Consider the following 23,036-nt stretch of genomic DNA (forward strand, 5'->3'; position numbering starts at 1 on the left):
CAGAATACTACCACCTAGTATTGCTTTTCTTCCTGATTAAGTACCATTAAGTTGAGCACAGTTTAAAATCAAGTTTTTCCCCGAAGGTGACTTTTTTCACTGTATACATTCAAGCAGTATCGCTATACCTGGGAAAACTCCAGGTTTGGCCCTGAGATCTCCGGAGGAGCGCCACTTCTCCGGGTCAACACCCGAATCCTCCGGGTCGTGCGAGTGGGGTCCTGACACACCCCTCCCCACCCACTTCCCCTTTGACATCAGCAGGACCGCCCACTGACATCAGCAGGACCGCCCACCAACGTCATCAAGCAGTCCTGGCCGTGCCCCACAAGTTCCCAGGTATGTGCATCACTTATACATATTTAGCTTTATCAAATGCATTTATTAAAACTACTTACAGCTTGACTTTATTGTTTTACAAATCAGTATATTCTTTTGAAGAGGCTTTAAGGGTGGAAGACTGTCTCAGCAGAGGTTAATACAGGAAGGAAATTTACATACATGGAATAGGCATACGGCTATCCTGGAAACACAAGCTCAAGTACGAATTAACAAATGAGTTTTTACATCAGGAAAAATAGGCAGACTAGCTGGGCCCAAATGGCTCTTACCTGCAGTCAAATTTTAAATTTAGATAATAAAACTCTATAGACAATGTAATCAGAGTTTTAGTGGCACGAGGATTACTACAAAAGGCTGCGGAATTCTGGATACATAGACTTGGACTAATTCACACAAGGAAATGCTGCTGCCTTCAAAAGAGGGCTGGCAGGCAGACGGGCAATTTTCCTCTGGGCTGCTTTGATCTGAAGATAATATATTGTATTATTTCCTGACCACATGATCGAAAATGAATTGCTTTGGAAAATAAAAGGGTACAACTGTAAAAGGGGATTAAGACTGCTCACTGTAATGTGCTAATCACAGAAGCACCAGGTTGTTGGCATATGTTATGCTGTTTATTATTTTTTTTTTTATATATATAGAGCCATCATATTCTGTAGCACTGTACAATGGGCAGTGATGGTATACTTTGATACCTAACCGTACCAAATAAGATTACTGTTTATGCTCAATTGCTAATTAAGAACACAGTTCTTTCCAGATGAGTAAGTGTAGTTTAATGTCCTCAATATTATTCATATCACTCTGGAAACTGGAGAACTTGCTTATCTAAACAGTAGGATAATGAGACATCACTTATTCATAATTTGCATAGATTCCTTCTAGTTTGGTGGTTACCAAGGAAACAAAATGATCTGCCAACGGATTTAAACAAATCTGCACAACCGTATTTTCCAGCACACATCTATTGCTTATCGTTTTCTCTATTTTTTCCAAGGTTAAACAGTTCAAATACAGAGACATAATCCACTACATACGGGTACAAATGGTAAAACACATCTACGACCAAAGGTTATACAGTTATTTTAATGTTTATGTGAAAGTGTTAATCACATGCTTCAAAGTTTAACGGCGGAAAAATTTGTGTTTTTGGTATAATTTTGCAATACTCAGATTTCATTTGCTGGGCAGAGGTGGGAAGGTCAGCAATAGAGTTGGTTGGCGAGACAGATGGACCACTTCAAGCGAAAAATGAAGGACTTCGACCCAATACATTATCATTAACAGTCTTTTAAAGTGTAATAGACATAGGTGTAGAACAAATATGGAAGAATAATGAGTCTTGTCTAAAGATTTACCTCAATCAGCTTAACCACATTTGGATGGTCTAGTTTCTTCAGAATAGCTATCTCCTGGTAGACCCTTTCAATTGGACCCATAGCCTGAGTACCACCATCTGTAGCTGCCTTTGCACCTCTGGGAGGGGGGCGACCTACAAAATTAAGGATTCTGGTCAGCACAGATCTTAGTATGCTTTCCACATAGGAAGACATGGTGAAAAAATAATTTGGAAAGAGAAAAAAGAGTCTGTGGCCTGGTGACTTTGATAGGCATGAGGTTGAGCAATAGTTAAGGCATGCAGCACAGAAAAGAGTGCAATACATATATAATTTTATATTTTGGTAAAGGAGCCCAAAACATGGTATTAAATGTGTTCGTTGTGTGGAAATAGGCAGGTTGTGTTGTTCATTAAAAGAGACTCATATATAAATTACCTCCCACCATTAAGTCATTTTTCTACAGAGCAGCAATTTTTTTTTATGCTCCATGCAACAATGGCAGCAATATGGTTCAAATCTTATTTGAAACTCACGTGGAAATCCTGCTTGTCTCATTAGTTTCTTCTTTGAAAGAACCTTCATTGCCTGCAATTCAGTTAAAGAAAAAAAAAAGAGATGTGGGTCGAAAAAACATACGAGTAGCTGTTTTTGTTAACAGGTAATTACCAAATTAAAAGAAGGTTTACAGTCTCAGCTAATGTCTACATCAAACAGAAAGGTCAAGAAGTGTCAAGTACATACCATATTTGCTCGATTATAAGACAAGGTTTTTTTCAGAGCCACTCTTCCTCCAGAAATGCCTTTTTAACCCTCTATACGCCACTCTGCCTCCTGAATGCCTTAAACCTCCCTATATGCCACTCTTCCCCATAATATGCCTTTTAACCCTCTAAATGCCAGAGTGGCATATAGGGTTAAAAAGCATATCATGGGGCACAGTGGCATTTAGAGGGTTAAAAGGCATATCATGGGGCACAGTGGCATATAGGGGGTATAAGGCATTTCTGGGGCAGATGTGCATAACTGGGGGCAGGTTGGAAAATAGAAGGAAATAAAACCAAAATATTTTTCTCAATCATAGCTTTTATTAAAAAAAAATAGTTTAGATGAATTAACATTTACTGGTAAAACTTTTTTCCTATAGGGTCGTCTTATATTCAGGCTTTTTCTTTTTTTCCTAAATTAATATTCAGATTTGGGGGGTCGTCTTATAATCAGGGTCGTCTTATAATCGAGCAAATACGGTATTCTGACAAACTCAAAATCCAACCAAACACAATCTCATTTGAATGCGAATTTAAGTAAAAGCCCCCTGTGGTATACATGGCTGTTTCACTGTCACATTTTCCATATGCTGAAATCTTATGTCTGTGTGTTCTGATTTATTGCTATCACTAGGTTCTGCAGTCTCACCAGCAGTTGTGTGCTCTCTTATCCTCTGATGGGGACGCGTGTCATGAGTGGCTTGTGGCCAGTTTCTTAGATTGGCATGTACAAAGTTTTGGTTGTTTTGCCTTTTACTTCCTTCCTGAGCATGTACGCTGTTCTACGCCGTGTCTCTTAGCATGCCAATTCTGACTCTGCCGTACATATAGCTCTGGGATGTCAGTGTCCCTTTGCCCATTTAATTATTTATATCTCTGTATTCTTTATGATAGATTCTCACTGTGTATTAGACATCTGCTTAACATTGATCCTCGATTGTTCTCCATCTGCCCTTGCTTGTCTCCAGTTGTAATTTTTTTAAATGTATTTAGAAATGGTTGAAAACAGGAATGATCTCAATGTATTGTTCCTGATTAAAGTATGTCAGGTTGAATCTATCTGTACCTCTGTACTCTACAAAGTGACCAGGGCTCAATCGGGGAAAAAGGGCGGTTGAGGTGAAGAGTTATCCTCCTAACTTTAAATAACGGCTGTACCTTAAAGTACCAAGGCCAGTTCATCTTACCTATATGGTAAGATTTTGCACAGCTAATTTTTTTTTTCCCAAAAAGCGATGTAGAAGTTAGGAACCTGAAGGGTTCATAGAGTATAAAGATCAAGAGAGATTAAAACGTAGAGAATCTAATGCCAATGCACAAATTGTGCAAGGTTGAACTACAAAGCCAAATCTAAGTCTGATCACGGATTTTTTGAACATAGATTATTATTTAGATCGGTTTAGCCAGTACCCGACAGGAAAGGGGGGTACTGTAGCCCAATGTCACGGAACAAAAGCTTAGGTGCAAGATTTAAAAAAAAAAAAAAAAAAGTCCTCCAAAACAATTCCACCACTTATTCACCGTAAACAAAGAAATGGCAAGAACAATGCAGAGGGATTTTGTATTATATTTATTCCCAAGGACAACCTCATTAATGTGTAAATGAACTCCACACATTCATACTTATTCTCTTGTTTCAGAGCTACGTGTCACTCCCACACACAAAGCAAACAAACGTTCAATTCTTCTTTATATGAATATTTAAGAAGAAGAAAAGCACACACCAATATGAATGTTGGGAATAGTTATTAAAAATGCCGTGTTCTTTCCTACCCACCACAGGCTCCCATCAAGCAGGTTCCATATATGAATGTTAGGAATAGTTATTAAAAATGCCGTGTTCTTTCCTACCCACCACAGGCTTCCATCAAGCAGGTTCCATACTTACATAGTACATATTATCGTCCTCATTGTATGCTAGTTTCACCACTCCATAGGAGCCCTGTAGAAACAAGTGCAGATCTGGTAATGATCAATACATTTTCAAACCTCTTGCTCGAAAATCGAGTGATATATATGCTTCACCGGTATCTGCAGAGGGTCAATACATGATGTTTCGTACCTACTGAGAATTGTGATTACATCTGCAAACTGTGAAAGTATAGTTGGATTGGTAGGGAGTCTTATACGCTATACAAAAACACACATACAGCAGAGTTCCAGAATTGGGGGCTGATAGAATTCTAAACTGGAGAATAAGACCAGGATGTCCAAATGTTATAAATAAGACAACCACCATGACTTAGTCAGATTAAATAATTGTCCTGGAGGAGAGATTTTTAACTACTATACTCTAGTATCCCAAACAGTGCAGGCTTTTGCTTTCTTCTACGTAGCTGTTGAATGTCGAGTTCTGTCTTTAGGCGACAGTGCCATTTTCATCAACAGAGCATAGATCTGTTACAAGGCTTTTCATCTTAACTACACTTATAAAATGCTGAAAATAAGTTTAAACAGAATATTAAAAACCTGTTGCAGTCACATATTTTTGCATAAAGAATTTCTCAATGAAACTTTTTGCAACTTGTGTTTTTTGGCAATTGGAGAACGTCTATGTAAAGCCTCAAAGAAGCTGATATTGGTATCTCAGAGTGGTAGGGTTAGTACAATCTAATCGATTTCCCGCCCTACAGTTCTCCCAATTCTTCTCCCCTCCCAAAGTTTTTTATTTTTGTTTAACATAAAACAAAACATACATATATATATATATATATATATATATATATATATACACACACACATACATAGACATAAAAATACGCCTGTATATAAATGTTGCATAATTAAGATCATTCTTCTGAAAGCCTATACATACAGCGCATTAAGACCTTCAATCGGATATCCCCTCCCAAAGTTTGAACCAATTAACAACAACCTGCAACTTAACTAGTAAAATAACATAATGGGGATCACAAAGATCCAGAGAAGAAGTGTTATACACATAATGTGGATTTTAATACCTATAAATTGCAAAAGGACCTCCAATGGTTTATGTTGCTTATTAAAAAACCTTGGATTTATGATATCCTTTCCTTGCTAGTGTTCCTAGAATGCAAACATATACTGAACTAATACACGTATCTTTAACTAGAACATGTTTAACTGTAGCAAATCTTCCTCCGTTATATCATATCAAAGTAATTATTTGAAAGGGGAACAGTCATATCAGACATAAAACCCACGATTGAACATGGAACTGAAAACCATTATTTCTTTGTGCAAAAAATGTCGCACTTTTATTTTATTTATATTTAAAACATTATGCAATGGAAAATGATAGTTAACTTTTATATTATTGTGCAATGAAAAGGAAAAACATGGCTAATATGTTGTATCCAGTGTAAGCAACACAATAAGGGCTAAAGTGGATATGGCAGTTTCTGTTCAGTTTTGGTAGCCCAGACCAGTTTTTGGTCTCAAAAAGCTGACAGAATAGTATAAGTGACAAACTGACCTTTCCAATTTCATCTTTCAGCTTGTACTGGTTCAGCTGGACACAGTCCTAGGAGTAAAAAACAAATATTAGTCAAAAGTTTGTGAATGCGTTCAGACATAAGATTTCTATTGCATACTACTTTCTTTAATCCATGCACATAGGCAGAAAGTGCTACCACTGATTTCAGCTGCCAGCTTCTGCCTAAGACAAGTACTTTTTTTAATATTCTTATTTTTAGGTAATGTCTATTAAACGTACCCATAAAGTAAATATGTAATCTGCTTTGGTGAGGGTCAGGGATATTAGAGGCTGTAGTAAAGCAACAAATGGAGAGATGCAAATGGACAGTTTGGTTTGGTTTACCCCCTTTAACTCACCATAATGTCTACATTAATCTTTCACAGGCAGAAACTATACAATTTATAGGCTGACAAGAGTGGCCTTTAGTGGTCAATACTGGTCAATTCACTTCACTGGCTACAATGCAGCATTTTGCAAAAGCATTTTGTTGTCCTAATTGGTATGGATCTGACCTAACCTATGTGTTCTTTGATTTCTGGTGACAGTTCACACTAAAGATTAATAACAAGGTACAAGTTACCATTCCTACAAACTTCAGCTGATATCTTCTGAGACCTCAAACAGATTCCATAAAGCTGGTAGCACGGACTATCCAAGAATATCACAAGGCCCTTTAGGCATTATAGCAGCAGTAAAAGAAAGTAACACAGAAAATGATTTGATTCAGATTCCTGTTTAAGGAGTCTCAGCAGGATCTGCCTCCAGGATCTTGTATTATTTTAGTCTAGGTAATAAAGATATATAAACCTTTGCTTCTCATCCTGGATTTTTTCAACATCCTGAAATAACTTGCTTGGATACTAGTTTTTGACATTTTTTGGGGGGGTCTATTCACTAGCACAGGTGTAATGACAAAATTGAAATATTTTATGCAACATAAAATGTAACGAGATAACTCTCTCATGATTAATGTTTCAACAAACTGATAAATAAGGATATGACACTGATATGATCAAAATATGTTCCTACCTGAAAACCTGTAATAGAAACCCGGTGAGATTCTACTGTGGGTCTCCGTGGCAAGCGTGGAGAAGACTGTGGTGATGTGACAGGGGAGTAGGGGAGAGATGGGTGAATATAACCTCCATTCATGTCTAGGTTGTTGCTCGGGGACTGAGCAGATGTAGAACGTTCTTGAAGTGATAGTTTCCTATTGGTCATGTTGAGCTTTGCTCTTGGATCTTTGACTTCATTTGGAAGCTCTTTAATGTCATCCACCATACACCCACTTTCTGTAAGTCGATGAATGTCAGGTTCTTCTTTGCCTTCCCCTTCCTGACTTCCTATTTGTCCATTTTGGCCATGCTCTTGCTCAGAAATACTAGGATCATACTCTGTAACCACAATAACAGATTCCATGCCTATGTCAATGCTCAAAGTGGAAAAGCTACAGACTATGTGAGGCTGGTTAGTGCAGTCATGGTCATCTGGTCGCATGGACCTCTCAGAAGAAGTCCTCTTGGACACACATGATGACATGGTGTATGGCCCAGTTTCACGCACCGATTTATTCAGCTTCCATTGGAAACTAAAGAAATGGATATATAAAAAGTAGTATTAGGATATCCTTCAGCAAAGCAAGTCATTTTATCGTTCATCAAGTCATAACTCACACAGCCAGTATAATGTTCCATGGAGGGTGGAGACCATTGAACTGGTATAAAAGGACAGGGAGGTAAGTGTTAAACATTGACTGTCTATATTGCCTAAACATTTAAATTTGAAAAGAAAGAATATGTTTTCAAAAGAAAGCTCTCTCTGTTGCTGTGTTTACCAGTCACCTCTAGAAACAGTCAATGTATAAGTATCCTCATTTAACTGTTGTCAATTTAGAAACAAAAAACTTGAAGGCATGTAAGGACCATTCAGCTCATCTAGTCTGCCCATTTTTCCTGATGTAAAGGCTCAGACCTTGGGAAAGAAATAATTTAAAGGACAAGAAATTGATTAGATTATGGTGGCCCTACCACAAACTGATACCGATTTCAACCATGAGGTGAGTTTTTAAATTTAATATGTTCAAAACAATTACACTTAAAATCCATGGGCTATAGGTGGTTTTAATAAAGGAATATTACCCTTAGGGGTAAATGATGTTGCTCTTAATAGTAAGAATTTAAATGTACCACTAATTGTATTCATCTGTATTGATGAAAATGTAATTTGTAATGGTTGGCAGGCAGAATAACAAAATAAATCATTTTTGATGAGCTAGCTGGCTCAAGAACACAACATGAAATACACCACTCTGTATGCTCTGTGAATTTTTTTTGTTAGATTGTCCTATTAGAAAAAGTTTTGTGCAAAAAATGCTTAGTATATTGCAAATTCCTCCCTCTTATTTAACACAAAGGTGTTGCATATTTATGAGCCACCCCCAGTAGAGTCCCGCTGCATCTGACCCTAAAACGTATACTGCCACTAGCTCACTTTAACTTTATCCAACTTCTTTATATGCAGATAGTGTCCTATATATCGATATCCCGATGGGAGTAATTAGGAAAAGAAGCTGTTCTTTATTTTTGGAACTATAAAAAAAACACTCGAGATCTACGTGCTTCTATTTATCAAAGCATTTCTTTCTTTCTTTCTTCAAGCCTTGTCTGAGGTGTGGACTTATGTTTAGCACTCCTTTTTCCCCCACACATTATTTTTAGCGATAAAGGAAAATAATTTTCTATAGTGCAGCAGGAGCTGGTCAGCAGCCATCTTACCTCCTCCTAGTGGGAGTCACGCAGGTTTAAGTGTAAACTCAAGTCCTGTGTTGGGTCACTAGCTAAATTCTTAGGCAACAAGAGAAAGCTCATGTTAATGGGATAGCATTCTGCCAGCTGAACTATTGTGTTCAGCTGATTAGGATCAGCTGGCTGGAATACTGGAAAACCAGTTAACATGCAGGGATCAGTGATTGTTATGTGAAAACGGTCCCTTTACTCTGAAACCTCCTTCCCTCGATAAAACCAAGGTGTAAAAAAAACATAACTAAAGATAACTGGTGAACACATACATTTATTTATATGGTGTTCACCTAAATCTAACTATAGCAGAACTATGACAATTGGCTTGGTCTCCCACAATGAAAAATGTGTCCAGGCCCCTGACACTCAAAGAGCTAAATTTGGACATTGCTCTCAGGCAACACAATCGCCTACTACAACATTACTAACGTTTCCTTAAGAACTCTAGATGTTAAAGATGTCATGATAGATTCTCCCTTTGAACAAAAAAAGAAAAGGTTCTCTCATTTGACATATTCTCTCATATTCAAAAAGGGATCATAACCCCAGCCAGGTAACTACAGACCTGTGAGCCTGACATCAGCAGTGGGGAAATTATTTGAAAGCTTGTTAAGGGATTAGCTTTAGGAATACATTTTGTCCAATTATAGCATTATTAAAAGTAAACACAGTTTTATGGACAGGTCGTATCAGACTAACTTTATTGCATTCTATAGAGCGTGGTCTTTCAGTGGATGTGAAATATTTGGATTTTGCAAAATAGTTTGATACAGTTTGTTATAAAAAAGGTTATGGTACAAACTAAAAGAGATAGGGGTTTGTACCTGGAATGAAATACTGAATTTTAAACAGATTTCAGAGCGTTGTTAATTTTCTTGTTAATGGAAAACTGTACAAAAGTGGTATGTTTAGTAGAACCGAATTCTGTCTTAGGCCCACTGTTATTTAATGTCTTATAAATGATCTTGAGTATTGAAACCCAAATGTTGGTATTTACAGAATTTGGTCATACACTATGAACTAGACCTTACTCCCTACTAGGAGATATTGTCAAATTGGAGGACTGGCAAGTCAAGGCACATGAAATTACGAAGTTTACAAAAATGCAAGGTTATGCATTTTGAGAGAGGGGGTAAATGTGAAAAGAATAACTTAAATGGGATTGTGTGTAAGGAATTATTAAATGAGAACGTCTTTGGAATAATTGTAGACAATTAACTTAGCAACAGTGTTTAATGCTCAACAAATATAACATGCCCTGTATAAAAACAGGTACTGAATCACAGGAGAAAAACACAATTTGATATGACGAGAACACTTACGAAAACTTATGTTTGTTAAACCATAATTTGCCTTTATGAACAAAATGTTTTCTCCACCTCCTGATCTGTGTTGATCGCAATGCATGCTTTATGCGATTTTTTTTTGTTATTGTCTCCATGTCGAAATGGCGCCCAAGGTTTGTTGAGCCTTGCCATACGCTACCATCCACAGTCTAACACCATAAAGTAATATCTTATGCTTACAAACACTAACACCTTACAGTAAGATACACATGTTAACAGCATACACTAATAAACACACTTTAACACTATATGCTGACATACACACTCATGCCAATGCCATACTATAACACACGCACACAGTATAAAACAACATACACTCACCGGCTAACACTATACATATCTAAAAATACACACTGACATGCACATATACACACTGAATCTGGCACTACAATACTGTAGACATACTGACTCTAGCACTATGCAGATTTAGAGCTACTTTGGCATAAAAAATAAACACTAAAACGTTTTGAGTTTGCTATTCTCAAGAAGCATCTTCTGAAATGAGCCATGCCTCACAAATCTCAGAAGACCCAGAGTCTAGAATTGTAAAGCTGGAAGAGGTTACAAAGTAATCTTGAAGAGTTAACACATTCATCAGTTAGACAAATTGTTTATAAATTGAGATGATTAAGTACTGTGACTAGTCTCCTGTGACAAGTGGGTGCCCAGCCAAGATGATTCCAAAAGCACAACACTGTATGCTCACTGTGGTAAAAAAAGAACCCTAGAGTAACAGCTAAAGGCTTGAAGGAATCATTGTTCATGTCAGCAGGACACCACAGAGGAAGCCATTGCTCTCCAATTAAACTTCGCTGTTCGCATGAAGTAGGCTAAAGAGCACCTTGACACTCCACAAGGCTACTGGCAAAAAATGTTTTGCGGACTGATGACAGGAAGATTGAATTGTTCAGGAAGAACAGGCAGCACTACATATGGTGTAAAAAGGGCACCAAGTACCCAAATTAAAACATCATGCCAATGGTGAAGTACGGTGGCGAGAGCATCATGATTTAGGGCTGCTTAGTTGCCTCAGGGCCTGGACAGCTTGCCATTGAGGGGGACAGTGAATTCCCAAGTTTATCAAGGTATCATGGAGGATAATGTCAGGATGGCTGTCAGTGAGCTAAAGCTCAGCAGAAGTAATGCAGCAGGATGATTACCCTAAACGGCAAAATAAATATATTATAGATTGGCCTAACTGGTGTTTTTATAAGCAACCACTAGCACAGGGCTGAAGAACTCCAGCCCTCAAGGGCTGTAAGCAGGCCACAGTTTTTGGATTTCCCAACTTGCTTTTTTCAGTCAAGGATACATATAATTCCTGGTCAGTTTGAGGCCCCCAAAGACTACAGTTGTGGAGTATGTGTTCCCAAAGAAATACTACATCCAGGCGTCATTAACACTAGACCCACCTCTCACTGATCATGGTTTGGCACATAATTAACTGCTGTCATAAATAGAACTTCAATAGTTGGATTCAGTGGAATTTCTACCTCAGTGATATATTTTGGTGGGGAGCTGCCCTAAGCTTTACCCACAGCCCACCAGCCATCTTATACAACCTCCATAGCCACTGTCCTCTCTGCTGCTGACATAATATCCTCAAGCAGCTCTTCAAAACGATGTGTGGCTCCAGATAAGTATACTACAGAGGCTATGAGACGTCCATAACAGACATCCAGAGTATAACTAGGCCAGTTACAAAGGAAATTCTGGAGCTTCAAAACCAGTTCATTGAGCAGTGGCTTATCGGGAGCATAAGAGGATCTGTACTGTGTTGTGATTAAAAGGGGATCTCCATGGAGTTTTTGCTTATCAGATAACTTTCAACTTGAGCTTCAATGTGAAGATACTTTTAATACCTTCCCCTCATCCCTTAGCATACTGTCCTCTAAGGTTTAAGACACTTAGGTAACCATAAATTTCATCTTACTCTTTGTAACTTTCAAAAAGCAAAGTTAGATTATTTGTGCCATAAGCCAATGAGTGTAGATACAGCAGATATACGTGTATGGAAGGGCTGAAACAACTAATCGATAAAATCGATAATAATCGATAATGAAAATCGTTGTCAACGATTTTCATTATCCATTAAATCGAATCGATTTTTATCGATTATAAAAATTATAATCCGACCTCCAACAGAGATCGGATTATAACACTAGAATCCAGATCCCCCGCAACGCTGCAGGGGACCTGGATTCCCCTCACTGTCGGCCGGTCTCTCACTTCCGTCTCTCTCCCCCTCCCATACACCCCTCTGACTCCTCCCCCCTCCCATACATCACTCTGCCTCTCTCTACCCGGCTCCGTTACTGACTTCATAGAAGCCTCAGCGTAAGTGAAGGGCAGTAACGGAGGCTGTCTGTGCGCATCGTTTAGACCCCCACCGGCTGACAGAGGATCATCCTCTCTGTCAGCCGGTGGGGGTCTGCATCGCACAGACAGCCTCCGTTACTGCCCTTCACTTACGCTGAGGCTTCTATGAAGCTGCAGTGAAAGTTCCTGTCAGTAACGGAGCCGGGTAGAGAGGCAGAGCAGTGTATGGGAGGGGGGAGGAGGCAGAGTGGAGTATGGGAGGGGGGAGGAGGCAGAGTGGAGTATGGGAGGGGGGAGGAGGCAGAGTGGAGTATGGGAGGGGGGAGGAGACAAAGTGATGTATGGGAGGGGGAGGAGCCAGAGTGGTGTATGGCAGGGGGGAGGAGGCAGAGTGGTGTATGGAAGGGGGAGGAGCCAAACTGGTGTATGGGGGGGAGGAGCCATAGTGGTGTATGGGAGGGGGAGGAGCCAGAGTGGTGTATGGCAGGGGGAGGAGCCAGAGTGGTGTATGGGAGGGGGAGGAGCCAGAGTGGTGTATGGGAAGGGGGAGGAGCCAGAGTGGTGTATGGGAAGGGGGGAGGAGCCAGAGTGGTGTATGGGTGAGTTATAGTGGTGTATGGGGGGTATTATGAATTTCAGGGCATATAGGGGATATAAGGCATATTGATATTAGGCATATCAGGGGGGCATAAAACATCTGGGGTAAAAGGTATATCAGGGGGCTCAGTGGCATATAGGGGGTATAAGGCATATCGATATTAGGCATATCAGGGGGGCATAAAACATATCTGGGGGTAAAAGGTATATCAGGGGGCTCAGTTGCATATCACTGGCATATAAGAGGTATAAGGCATATATGGGGGCAGAGTAGCAAGCTGGGGGTCAGATGTGCATAACCGGGGGCAGTTTGGTAAATCAAAAAAATTTAAACAAGGCTTTTTTCTCATAGTTTTTATTAACCCCTTCGTGACAAAGGCTGATTTTACTTTTTGTACCCTTCGTGACAATGGCCGTTTTAACATTTCTGCGCTGCTCGTGTTTAGCTGTAATTTTCTTCTTTCCCGTTTACTAAACCCACACACATTAGATATTGTTTTTTTCAGGACAACAAAGGGCTTTCTTTAGATGACATTGTTTTAATTGTATCATATTATTTACTATTAAAAAAAGTATAAAATATGGTGAAAAATTTAGAAAAAAATGACTGTTTCTAACTTTTAGTTGAAAAATCTTTTACTCATCTATAAAAGGTAATAAAAAAACCTGCTAAATAGATTCTACTATTTGTCCTGAGTTTAGAAATGCCCAATGTTTTTATGTTTTTTTGCTTTTTTCTGCACGTTATGGAGCAATAAGTACAGGTAGCGTTTTGCTATTTCAAAGCCATTTTTTCCAAATCTGGTAATTCTTCCCCCCATGTGCCATTTCGGGTATCTTTGAAGCCGGCCAATGCAATTTACCCCATCAAATCATATATTTTTGAAAACTAGACAGCCCAGGGTATTCCAAATGCTGGTATTTTAACCCTTTCCAAGCACTTATTCTACCATCAGCCTTTGTCAAACTTTATGGTAGTAATTTTTTTGCATTTGTTTTTTCACACACATTTTACTTTAGGTATGAATAAACAGGTTCTGGTATATGTCACTATCAAAAAACACCCCAATATGTGTTTAGCAACATCTCCTGAGTACAGCGATACCTCAAAATGAATGATTTTGCCTGGCTGTTTGGGGGCAAAAGGGCCACATTTGGGGCATGCACATTTTTCAATGTTGAACTTTGGCATTTGGGGATCCACTGCCCGTGCCCTATTTGGTACATCTTTGAGCCGGGCCATTTCAGTGTGCCCAATAAAACCATATATTTTTGAAAACTAGACACCCCAGGGTATTTTAAATGCTGGTATTTTAACTCTTTGCATGCACACATTTCACCACCAGCATTTTTTCAAAGTTGGCAGTAGTATTTTTGTGTGTGTATTTTTCCCACACACACCTACTTTATGTATGAATTTACAGCTCCTGGTATATGCCGCTGTCACACGACACCCCAATATGTGTTCAGCAACATCTCCTGAGTACAGTGATACCCCACATGCATGGGTTTGTCATTTTTGGGGGGAACTAAAAGGCCACATTTGGTACGTGTGCATTTCTCTAATTGGAAATTAGATGTGTGGCCATCCTTCCCGCCGTGTTAATTGGGACCTTGTTGAACCCGGCCAATTCAATTTACCCCATCAAATCATACATTTTTTTAAAGTAGACACCCCATGTGTAAGAAATTAAGGGTGCCTTTAAAATGGGACATTACATTTATTGCATAATGTTTTGGGGACGATTTGGGTTTCTATAAGGTGAGATATCTGGTTTTACAATGTAAGGTAATTTGCATAGTAATGCATTACAAAGGGTTTGGAACAAAGGCTCCAACAGAGGTGGGATACCCCACAGGGGGTCAGACAACTGAAGCCGATGTATATTAACATAACTGTGTGCATGTTTGCATAGACTACCTGTCTCCTCCATAATTGGGTCATACAGGAAATGTCTGAAAAGAGGGGTTGGGTGAACCACTTTCTGGGAGGTACAAGGAATTCTGGGATGACTAGTTAGGGGCTGCAGGAGAAAGAGCAGTCTGAGAAAAGGAGAGTCTGAGAGAAAGAAGAGTCGGAGAAAGAAGAGTAAGAGAGAAAGAAGAGGGAGAAAAGAGAGTCTGAGAAAGGAGAGCGCAGCAAACAGAAGTGTCCTGGGTCAGGAGACTCAGAACGAAGCTGCGCAAGATGGCGTTCGGGAGAAGCCTGTGAGCTGAGAGAGGTTTCCCAAGAATGTGCTTAAGTATCCCTTTTGTTTTGTATTATTATCAAATGTTTTCTGTATGTTATATGTTTTATAACCTGTAACAGTGGCCTAGTTCAATATCAATATACATTTTTCTATACGCTTGTATTTGTGCTTTATTCGTCACACATTCCCTAAAAGAATATCCCTGTAAGAGGGTCATAATTTCTTACACATGGGCATTTAATATGCCAGTATTTTAACTCTTTCCATGCGAGAATTGTTTTAAGCTAATATGCTAATTTTAGGACTTGCTCACAAAAATATATTTTTTATATATATATTATTTTTTTTTGCCTTTTTTTAAATTTTTTTAACATTTTTTTTCAACTTGAAGGTTCCCCTGATAGTGACATCAGTGGGAAATTATTTTTACATTTTACTGTTTTTTTACTATTTTTTTTCTAATTATTATTAATTTTATTTTATTTTTAATTTATTTTTTCTAATCACACCGTGATTAGAAAGCTGAGCTCCATTGACTTGCATGGTTGAATGCAGTACCTATATTCAACCTGAAAGTGGAGCCAGAGTTCTCTAGAGGGTCTGGAGACCGTCTAGCGAACTTTTTAGACTTTATTGTTTTTCTTTATTGAATTTTCCCGGACCGCTGCCATCTTGCAGATGGCGAAGATCACCGGCAGCTGCAGCTGTGACCGCTCTCCGGAGCGGTCACAGTCCATCCCCAGGTAAGTGTTTGGTGTCGCTGGATGCCTCCTGATCGAGGCATTCCAGCGACACCATTTAAGTTTAGGAGGCGATCATACAAAGTATGGCGGATGTTGACGCCCCGGGGAGGGGCCAGAGATGGCCCCTTTGTGCCGATAATGGCGTTGCTGAATGCCTCGAGGTCGAGGCATTACAGCAACGCCGTTTCGGTGCAGAAAGCGAAAATATATCGCTTTCTGCACCCGTTTAATGACGTGCCGGTCCTGGCACGTCATTTGTCGTTATCGACTTGAATTTCCGTGACGTGCCCGGACCGGCAATTGTCATCAAGGGGTTAAATATGAAAAATAGTTAACATATGAATTAATATTTACTAATAAATTTGTATTAAGACCTAGTTTGAGAAACACTGTGTTTGGGTTCTTGTAGCTTTTATTATTATGTCAGTAAAATAAGAAGGTGAATAGAGAGAGAGGCCATTGCGATAAAGAGATGAAAGTGTAAATTGTACGTTTTTTATTACATTATTTTAAATTGAAAATAAATTAAAAAAATGTATCCGATTAATCGAAAAAATAATCGGCCAACTAATCGATTATTAAAATAATCGTTAGTTGCAGCCCCAGTGTATTGTTATATGAATAATAATAAAAGTATATCAATTTAGAGAGCCAGAGAAACAAAGCACAAGTCGCGCAGAAGGCTATAAAAGTAACATATAACTAGGGAAATTCATTAAAACCTTGATGTGGGATGAAGTGGTGAGAGCTCTGCTTTCTTTCATGATTTAGTATTCTTGTCCCTGCTGTTTACCAAACGCTACACAGCTGCCAGGACAAGCAGCAGTGACTTTTCATTCATCATGTGCTTCTGGTGTGAATGCACACAGCGATTAAAAACCTTACAGGGCCTGATCCAGAACATTATTCTGCTATATCAAATACAGCTTGACAAACAGTTAATAAACAGGGTCAGTCTATATTTAAACTAAACTCCTGTAGGCAAGTATTAACAAGTATAGAAATGTACATATTTAGGAAACGATTTTGCATCAGGATTCAAAATGTAAAATAGACTTAAAAAAATATAGAAGCAAAAAAAAAAAAACACCTTTCTAAATCCCTAAGCTATGTGGTCCCGTATCAAAAAGGGTTAGAAAAAAATATAAAAAAATAAGTACATTTTCTACATCTAGGTTGTGTCACGTGGCATTCTCTCTGCTGTGTCTGGATGTGGCACAAGGTTAGTTTTTCAAGAGAACTATTCATTCATCTGGTTTTTTTTTTATAGCATGTGTTACAGACCTGTTATGGCATTCATCACACAAGGTTTTTTGTTTTGTTTTTAAACATCATCTTACATGTATGACAAAATTTAGAAAATATTTTGAATAGGGTTTCAATATATGAGCCATCTACAATACCAGTGACTGTAATATTGTACTTATTGTTGCAATGTCAAGTCTGTAACTTTTATTTCGGGGGGGGGGGGTCAATAAAATTGTAAAAACACAATTAATGAAGAATAATTCTGGTGCAAATTTTTTAAATTAGTCTTATCGCCCTTGCAAACAATTGGATGGTCCAGTAAGCAGGAACATTCCATAAAAATTTTGAATTTGATGGTGGATATGAGCCATTCAGGCCATCTAGTCTACCCATTTTTCCTGATGTAAAGAATCAGTCCTCGGTCATGTCTTAGATTGAGGAGATATTTATGCCTATCCCATGCATATTTACATTTTTTCACCGTATTAGGCTCTACCACCCCATCAGTAAATTAAAACTTCCTTACAATAAATCTAAACCTCTCAATAGTTTGAGATTATGAATTCTTGTTCTAACATTTCTTCCTTACCTAAATAAGCTCCCACCCTGTTATTTGTTAAATCCATTTAAGTATTTAAATGTTTCTATGACATATCCTTTCTTGTTTTCCTCAATACTATACATATTGAGATCCCTTAGTCTTTCCTGATATTTTTTTTGCAAACCACTTATTTCACAGAGAAAAAGAGGTGCAGAAATGCTTCTTTTTCTCCACAAATTCAGAGGCTCTGTCCTTTTGCAGAAGTGCCCCTGGTGGCCTGATTCACAGAGAAGTGGACAAAGAAAGAAGACCAAGAGAAGAACTGGAGCCATGGGAAAGGAGAGAGGGACATGGAAGTGGTCAACGGAGAAGGTAGAGAGATGTTGAAGGTAGAGAGAATGTGAATGAGACTGCGAGAGAGCATGAGCGACAACGAATTTCGTTTCTAAATTAAAAAAGCCCCTTTTGTCCGCACCGATAGTGGAGAAAAAAAAATAGTTGTTGGAAACTTTTTTTTTTCTTTATATGAAGCCATAAAATAGTATTAGATAAATGCATAATTTATATACTGCAGAATATAATGCAGAAGTATACTGAAACGTTTCAAAAGACCACAAAAGTTTGATTCATCCCGCTTTAACCTTTGTCACTCTTGTCACATTACGAGAGGGTGTCTAATGGAAAAAAAAATCACCAAGCGCAGCATACCAAATAAGTGAGTGGAATGTCTTCAGGAATTATTACCAGGGTAGAGCATTGTATAATTTTAGTGTCCTTTAGATTGATGACCTACAAATAAGTATATACTCCCACAGCATCCATTAAACCCCACTGGATGCTATATAATACATGGGAAATTAAATTTTACTTTCAGATGAGCTCTGCAACTCACTGTGTTCTTAGTAAAAGCTGCTGTTTTAGATTAATGTAGTTTTAAAGCCAACTTAATGATCTTCCATCCACTGGTGGCTTTAAAGGGTCTCTTGGTAATTGATCCATGTTTTGTTAATTGGGGAGTCAAGTGTTTTACCTACATTAAGTTTATTGCTCATTAAATCAGGGCTCGACAAATCGCCTAGGTGTTGTGATCACAGCCTGTGATCGCGGGGGCGCTGCTGCTGCTGTCTGCCCAGGAGACACTCAGAGCCTGAGATCACTCCCACGGAGTGATTCTGTAGGCTGAAACCGCGATTGCAGGGAAACCTGCAATCACGTTTTCAGCTGCCACAGGCAGCTTCAGGGAAGGGGGTGATGTGTTGATTGGGTCCCCACACAAGTGTGTGTGGTCTGCACTGATTGCTCCATGAGAGCGAAGGTGCAGCGTTAACCCCTTCAATGCCGGGGTTAAGTCCCGTTTTGTACGGCTCTGCTGCTGGTGGTCTTCCAGGCAGGCCAGCAACAGCAAAAACGAGCCCCCGCAAGCCCTGTGATGACTCCTGTAGGCATGGAAGCCTACAGCAGTCATCAGAGACTCCCCCCTGCAATGGCTGGTCTATAGACCAGCAATTGCATCCCAGCTGCCAGAGGCAGCTTCATGGACAGGGGGAGAGGGTTCTTCGGTCTCCACATAAGTGGAGACCAGCCCCAACACCCCCCTGCTGCCTGATCGATCCATGAGAGCAACAGTGCAGTGTTAACACCTTCAATGCCACAGTTGTGTATAACACATTCGTGGCATTGCAGGGGTTAACGTTTGTCCCCACAAGCTTGTGGGGACTAAATATCAGTCAATGCTGTGCTCCGATGGAACATCAGCATTGAAAGCGTTAAAAAATAAAATAAAATATATATATTGTGACAGAAAGGCCGGTATAGTAGTGGATGGGCGGTATATACGCCCTACTTTGGCTAATTTTGTGTGTCCTTATGTGTAAAATTAAAGCCCCAGGGAAAGAGAAGCACAAAAAAAAACTACAATATAGGAAGTGACTTGTAAATTGTGTAATGGGTCCCCGGGGTGGAGTATCCAGAAGAGCAGGGTGGGCTGGTGCTCCAACAGCTTTTAAAATCCAGACCAGGATTTACAGGTGACCAAGTATAGCTCACCTGGTCTAATCAGGAGGGTTTAAAAAGCCCAGCTTGGTTCAATTCACTCTCTTCTTATTGCCAGCCAGGAGAGCTGCTGGATTTATTTTGTTTGTTTGGCGTGTTTTGATTTGAAGAAAATAAATATTTAAATTCTATCTGGATCTGGAATTGGCTTTTTACCCTAGAAGACAAGTGACTCTAAAAGATCTCTGACTAACTCCTTGTGTTTCAAAGGACGTTCAGATACAATATATATATATATATATATATATATATATATATATATATATATATAAAAATAATAATTAAAAAAAACAAAAAACAGCACCGACCTGAAAGTCCAGGGTGCTTCCAGGTCAAATGCTGTGAGTTTAGTAAGTGGGCTGATGATGATCAGATCACTCCTGACCAACTGTTAGTTTAAAAAAAATCCTGGCTCCTAACTTTTTTAGCTGGCGCCTAGATTCACAACAAATTTGTCAAGCCCTGCATTAAATATTTACTTTCCAAAGGATATCAGTTTTGGCATAAAATGCTTTATAAATCATAACATCCTTGGAAAATCTGACCCTTAGCTTCAGTCATTCATGTATGAAATCTCATTCTCTGAATTTATAACCCACTCTTTATGCTCAGCACAGTCTCCTCATTAAACCAACCCTTACTGTGCTATACGATTCTGATCTGGGAAGGGGAACAAACGAGATTTCACAGTGTCTTGGACTTCTAAGCACCTCATCTTTAATGGGAAATAACAAGATTCGCACTAAATATGAATATATGGGATACTTTAGTCTATTCTTTAACCCCTTAACGACAATTGCCAGTCCTGGCACGACACGGAAAAGCATGTGCTTTACGACAATTGACGTGCCAGGACCGGCACGTCTTTAAACGGGTGCAGAAAGCGATCTGTTTTCGCTTTCTGCACCCAAAAAACGTTGCTGAATGCCTCGACCTCGAGGCATTCAGCAACGCCGCGATCGGAACGAAGGGGCCATCTCTGGCCCCTCCACGGGGCATCAACATCCGCCATACTTTGTATGGCGGCGGACGCCCGTTTTAAAAGCGTTTAGGAGGCGATCGACAATCGCCTCCTAAACTTAAATGGTGTCGCTGGAATGCCTCGATCAGGAGGCATCCAGCGACACCAAACACTTACCTTTCGATGGGCTGTGACCGCTCTGGAGAGCGGTCACAGCCGCAGCTGCCGATGATCTTCGCCATCAAGCAAGATGGCCGCTGCCCTGTAACAGGAACCAACAAATTTTAAAAGTTCGCTAGATGGTCCAGACCATCTAGAGAACTTTGGCTCCACTTGCAGGTTGAATACAGGTACTGCATTCACCATGCAAGTCAATGGAACCCAGCTTTCCAATCACAGTGTGATTAGTAAAAATAAATTAAAAAATAAAATAAAATTAATAATAATTAGAAAAAAAATAGTAAAAAACTAGTAAAATGTAAAAATAATTTCCCACTGATGTCACTATCAGGGGAACCTCCAAGCTGAAAAAAAAGGTTAAATTTTTTTTTTTTTTAAAAAGACAAAAAAAATATATATATATATAAAAAATATATTTTTGTGAGCAAGTCCTAAAATTAGCATATTAGCTTAAAACAATTCTCGCATGGAAAGAGTTAAAATACTGGCATATTAAATGCCCGTGGGGTGTCTACTTTTAAAAAAGGTATGATTTGATGGGGTAAATTGAATTGGCCAGGTTCAACAACGTCCCAATTAACACCGGGGGAAGGATGGCCACACACCTAATTTCCAATTAGAAAAATGCACACGTACCAAATGTGGCCTTTTAGTTCCCACAAAAATGACACACCCATGCATGTGGGATATCACTGCACTCAGGAGATGTTGCTGAACACATTATGGGGTGTCGTGTGACAGCGGCATATACCAGGAGCTGTAAATTCATACATAAAGTAGGTGTGTGTGGGAAAAATACACACACAAAAATACTACTGCAAACTTTGAAAACATGCTGGTGGTAAAATGTGTGCATGCAAAGAGTTAAAATACCAGCATTTAAAATACCCTGTGGTGTCTAGTTTTGAAAAATATATGGTTTTGTTGGGCACACTGAAATGGCCCGGCTCAAAGATGTACCAAATAGGGCATGGGCAGTGGATCCCCAAATGCCAAAGTTCAACATTGAAAAATGCGCATGCCCCAGATGTGGCCCTTTTGCCCCCAAACAGCCAGGCAAAATCATTCATGTGAGGTATCGCTGTACTCAGGAGATGTTGCTGAACACATATTGGGGTGTTTTGTGATAGTGACATAAACGAGAACCTTTTAATTCATACCTGAAGTAAAATGTGTGTGACAAAACAAATGCAAAAAAATGACTACCACAAAGTTTGACAAAAACTGGTGGTAGATATGGTGCATGGAAATAGTTAAAATACTAGCATTTGGAATACCCTGGGCTGTCTAGTTTTCAAAAATATATGATTTGATGGGGTAAATTGCATTGGCCGGGTTCAAAGATACCCGAAATGGCACATGGGGGGAAGAATTACCAGATTTGGAAAAAATGGCTTTGAAATAGCAAAACGCTACCTGTACTTATTGCCCCATAATGGGTAGAAAAAAGCAAAAAAACATAAAAACATTGGGTATTTCTAAACTCAGGACAAATAGCAGAATCCATTTAGCAGGTTTTTTCATTACCTTTTATAGATGAGTAAAAGATTTTTCAACTAAAAGTTTTTTTTCACCATATTTTATACTTTTTTTAGTAGTAAATAATATGATACAATCAAAACAATGTCATCTAAAGAAAGCCCTTCTTGTCCTGAAAAAAACAATATCTAATGTGTGTGGGTTCAGTAAACGGGAAAGAAGAAAATTACAGCTAAACACAAGCAGCGCAGAAATGTTAAAAAGGCCATTGTCACGAAGGGTACAAAAAGTAAAATCAGCCTTTGTCACGAAGGGGTTAAAGTTCTAACTGCAACACAACGCATTCAATTCATCTCTTGCTTGTTAAGACACATCAAGATACTATCAGTTGCTATGCCAAAGGGTGAGAAGAAAATAGTGGAATTTCTTTGATAAAGTGACTGGCACCTAAAAATATTCCCACTATATCATTAATAAGTGAGAATAAGCTGCCTGTACTTTTCAACCCACCAAATAGGAGGTATATAATTACGTGTTTTGGGGACAAAAGATGTCCTGTTGCCAGATGCTGGACACAGATATAAAATTCTTCTAGTTTTCTGTACCAGTTAGGTGACAAATATTTAAAATGCAATAACTTGAGCAGCCAACCAGGAAGCGTTTTTTTTCGGTAA

General features: G+C 39.0%; 1 protein-coding gene across 1 annotated transcript in view; it reads right to left on the reverse strand.

Moving 5' to 3' along the window:
- The window catches only part of LOC149289090 (calcium/calmodulin-dependent protein kinase kinase 2-like), a 48,727-nt gene that overhangs the window by 17,484 nt on the left and 8,207 nt on the right, over positions 1-23,036 (reverse strand). Inside the window, exons 3-8 of the mRNA XM_089491011.1 lie at positions 7,232-7,494; positions 6,936-7,168; positions 5,904-5,951; positions 4,338-4,391; positions 2,219-2,270; positions 1,704-1,837 (exon numbers count right to left, since the gene is read on the reverse strand). Of these exons, the coding sequence (XP_089347137.1) occupies positions 1,704-1,837; positions 2,219-2,270; positions 4,338-4,391; positions 5,904-5,951; positions 6,936-7,168; positions 7,232-7,494 (784 nt within the window). The remainder of the gene's footprint in view (positions 1-1,703; positions 1,838-2,218; positions 2,271-4,337; positions 4,392-5,903; positions 5,952-6,935; positions 7,169-7,231; positions 7,495-23,036) is intronic.

Source organism: Sceloporus occidentalis, unplaced genomic scaffold, assembly GCF_023333645.1.
Source record: "Sceloporus occidentalis isolate IW3139 unplaced genomic scaffold, rSceOcc1.0.p SCAF_48, whole genome shotgun sequence".
NCBI lineage: Eukaryota > Metazoa > Chordata > Lepidosauria > Squamata > Phrynosomatidae > Sceloporus > Sceloporus occidentalis.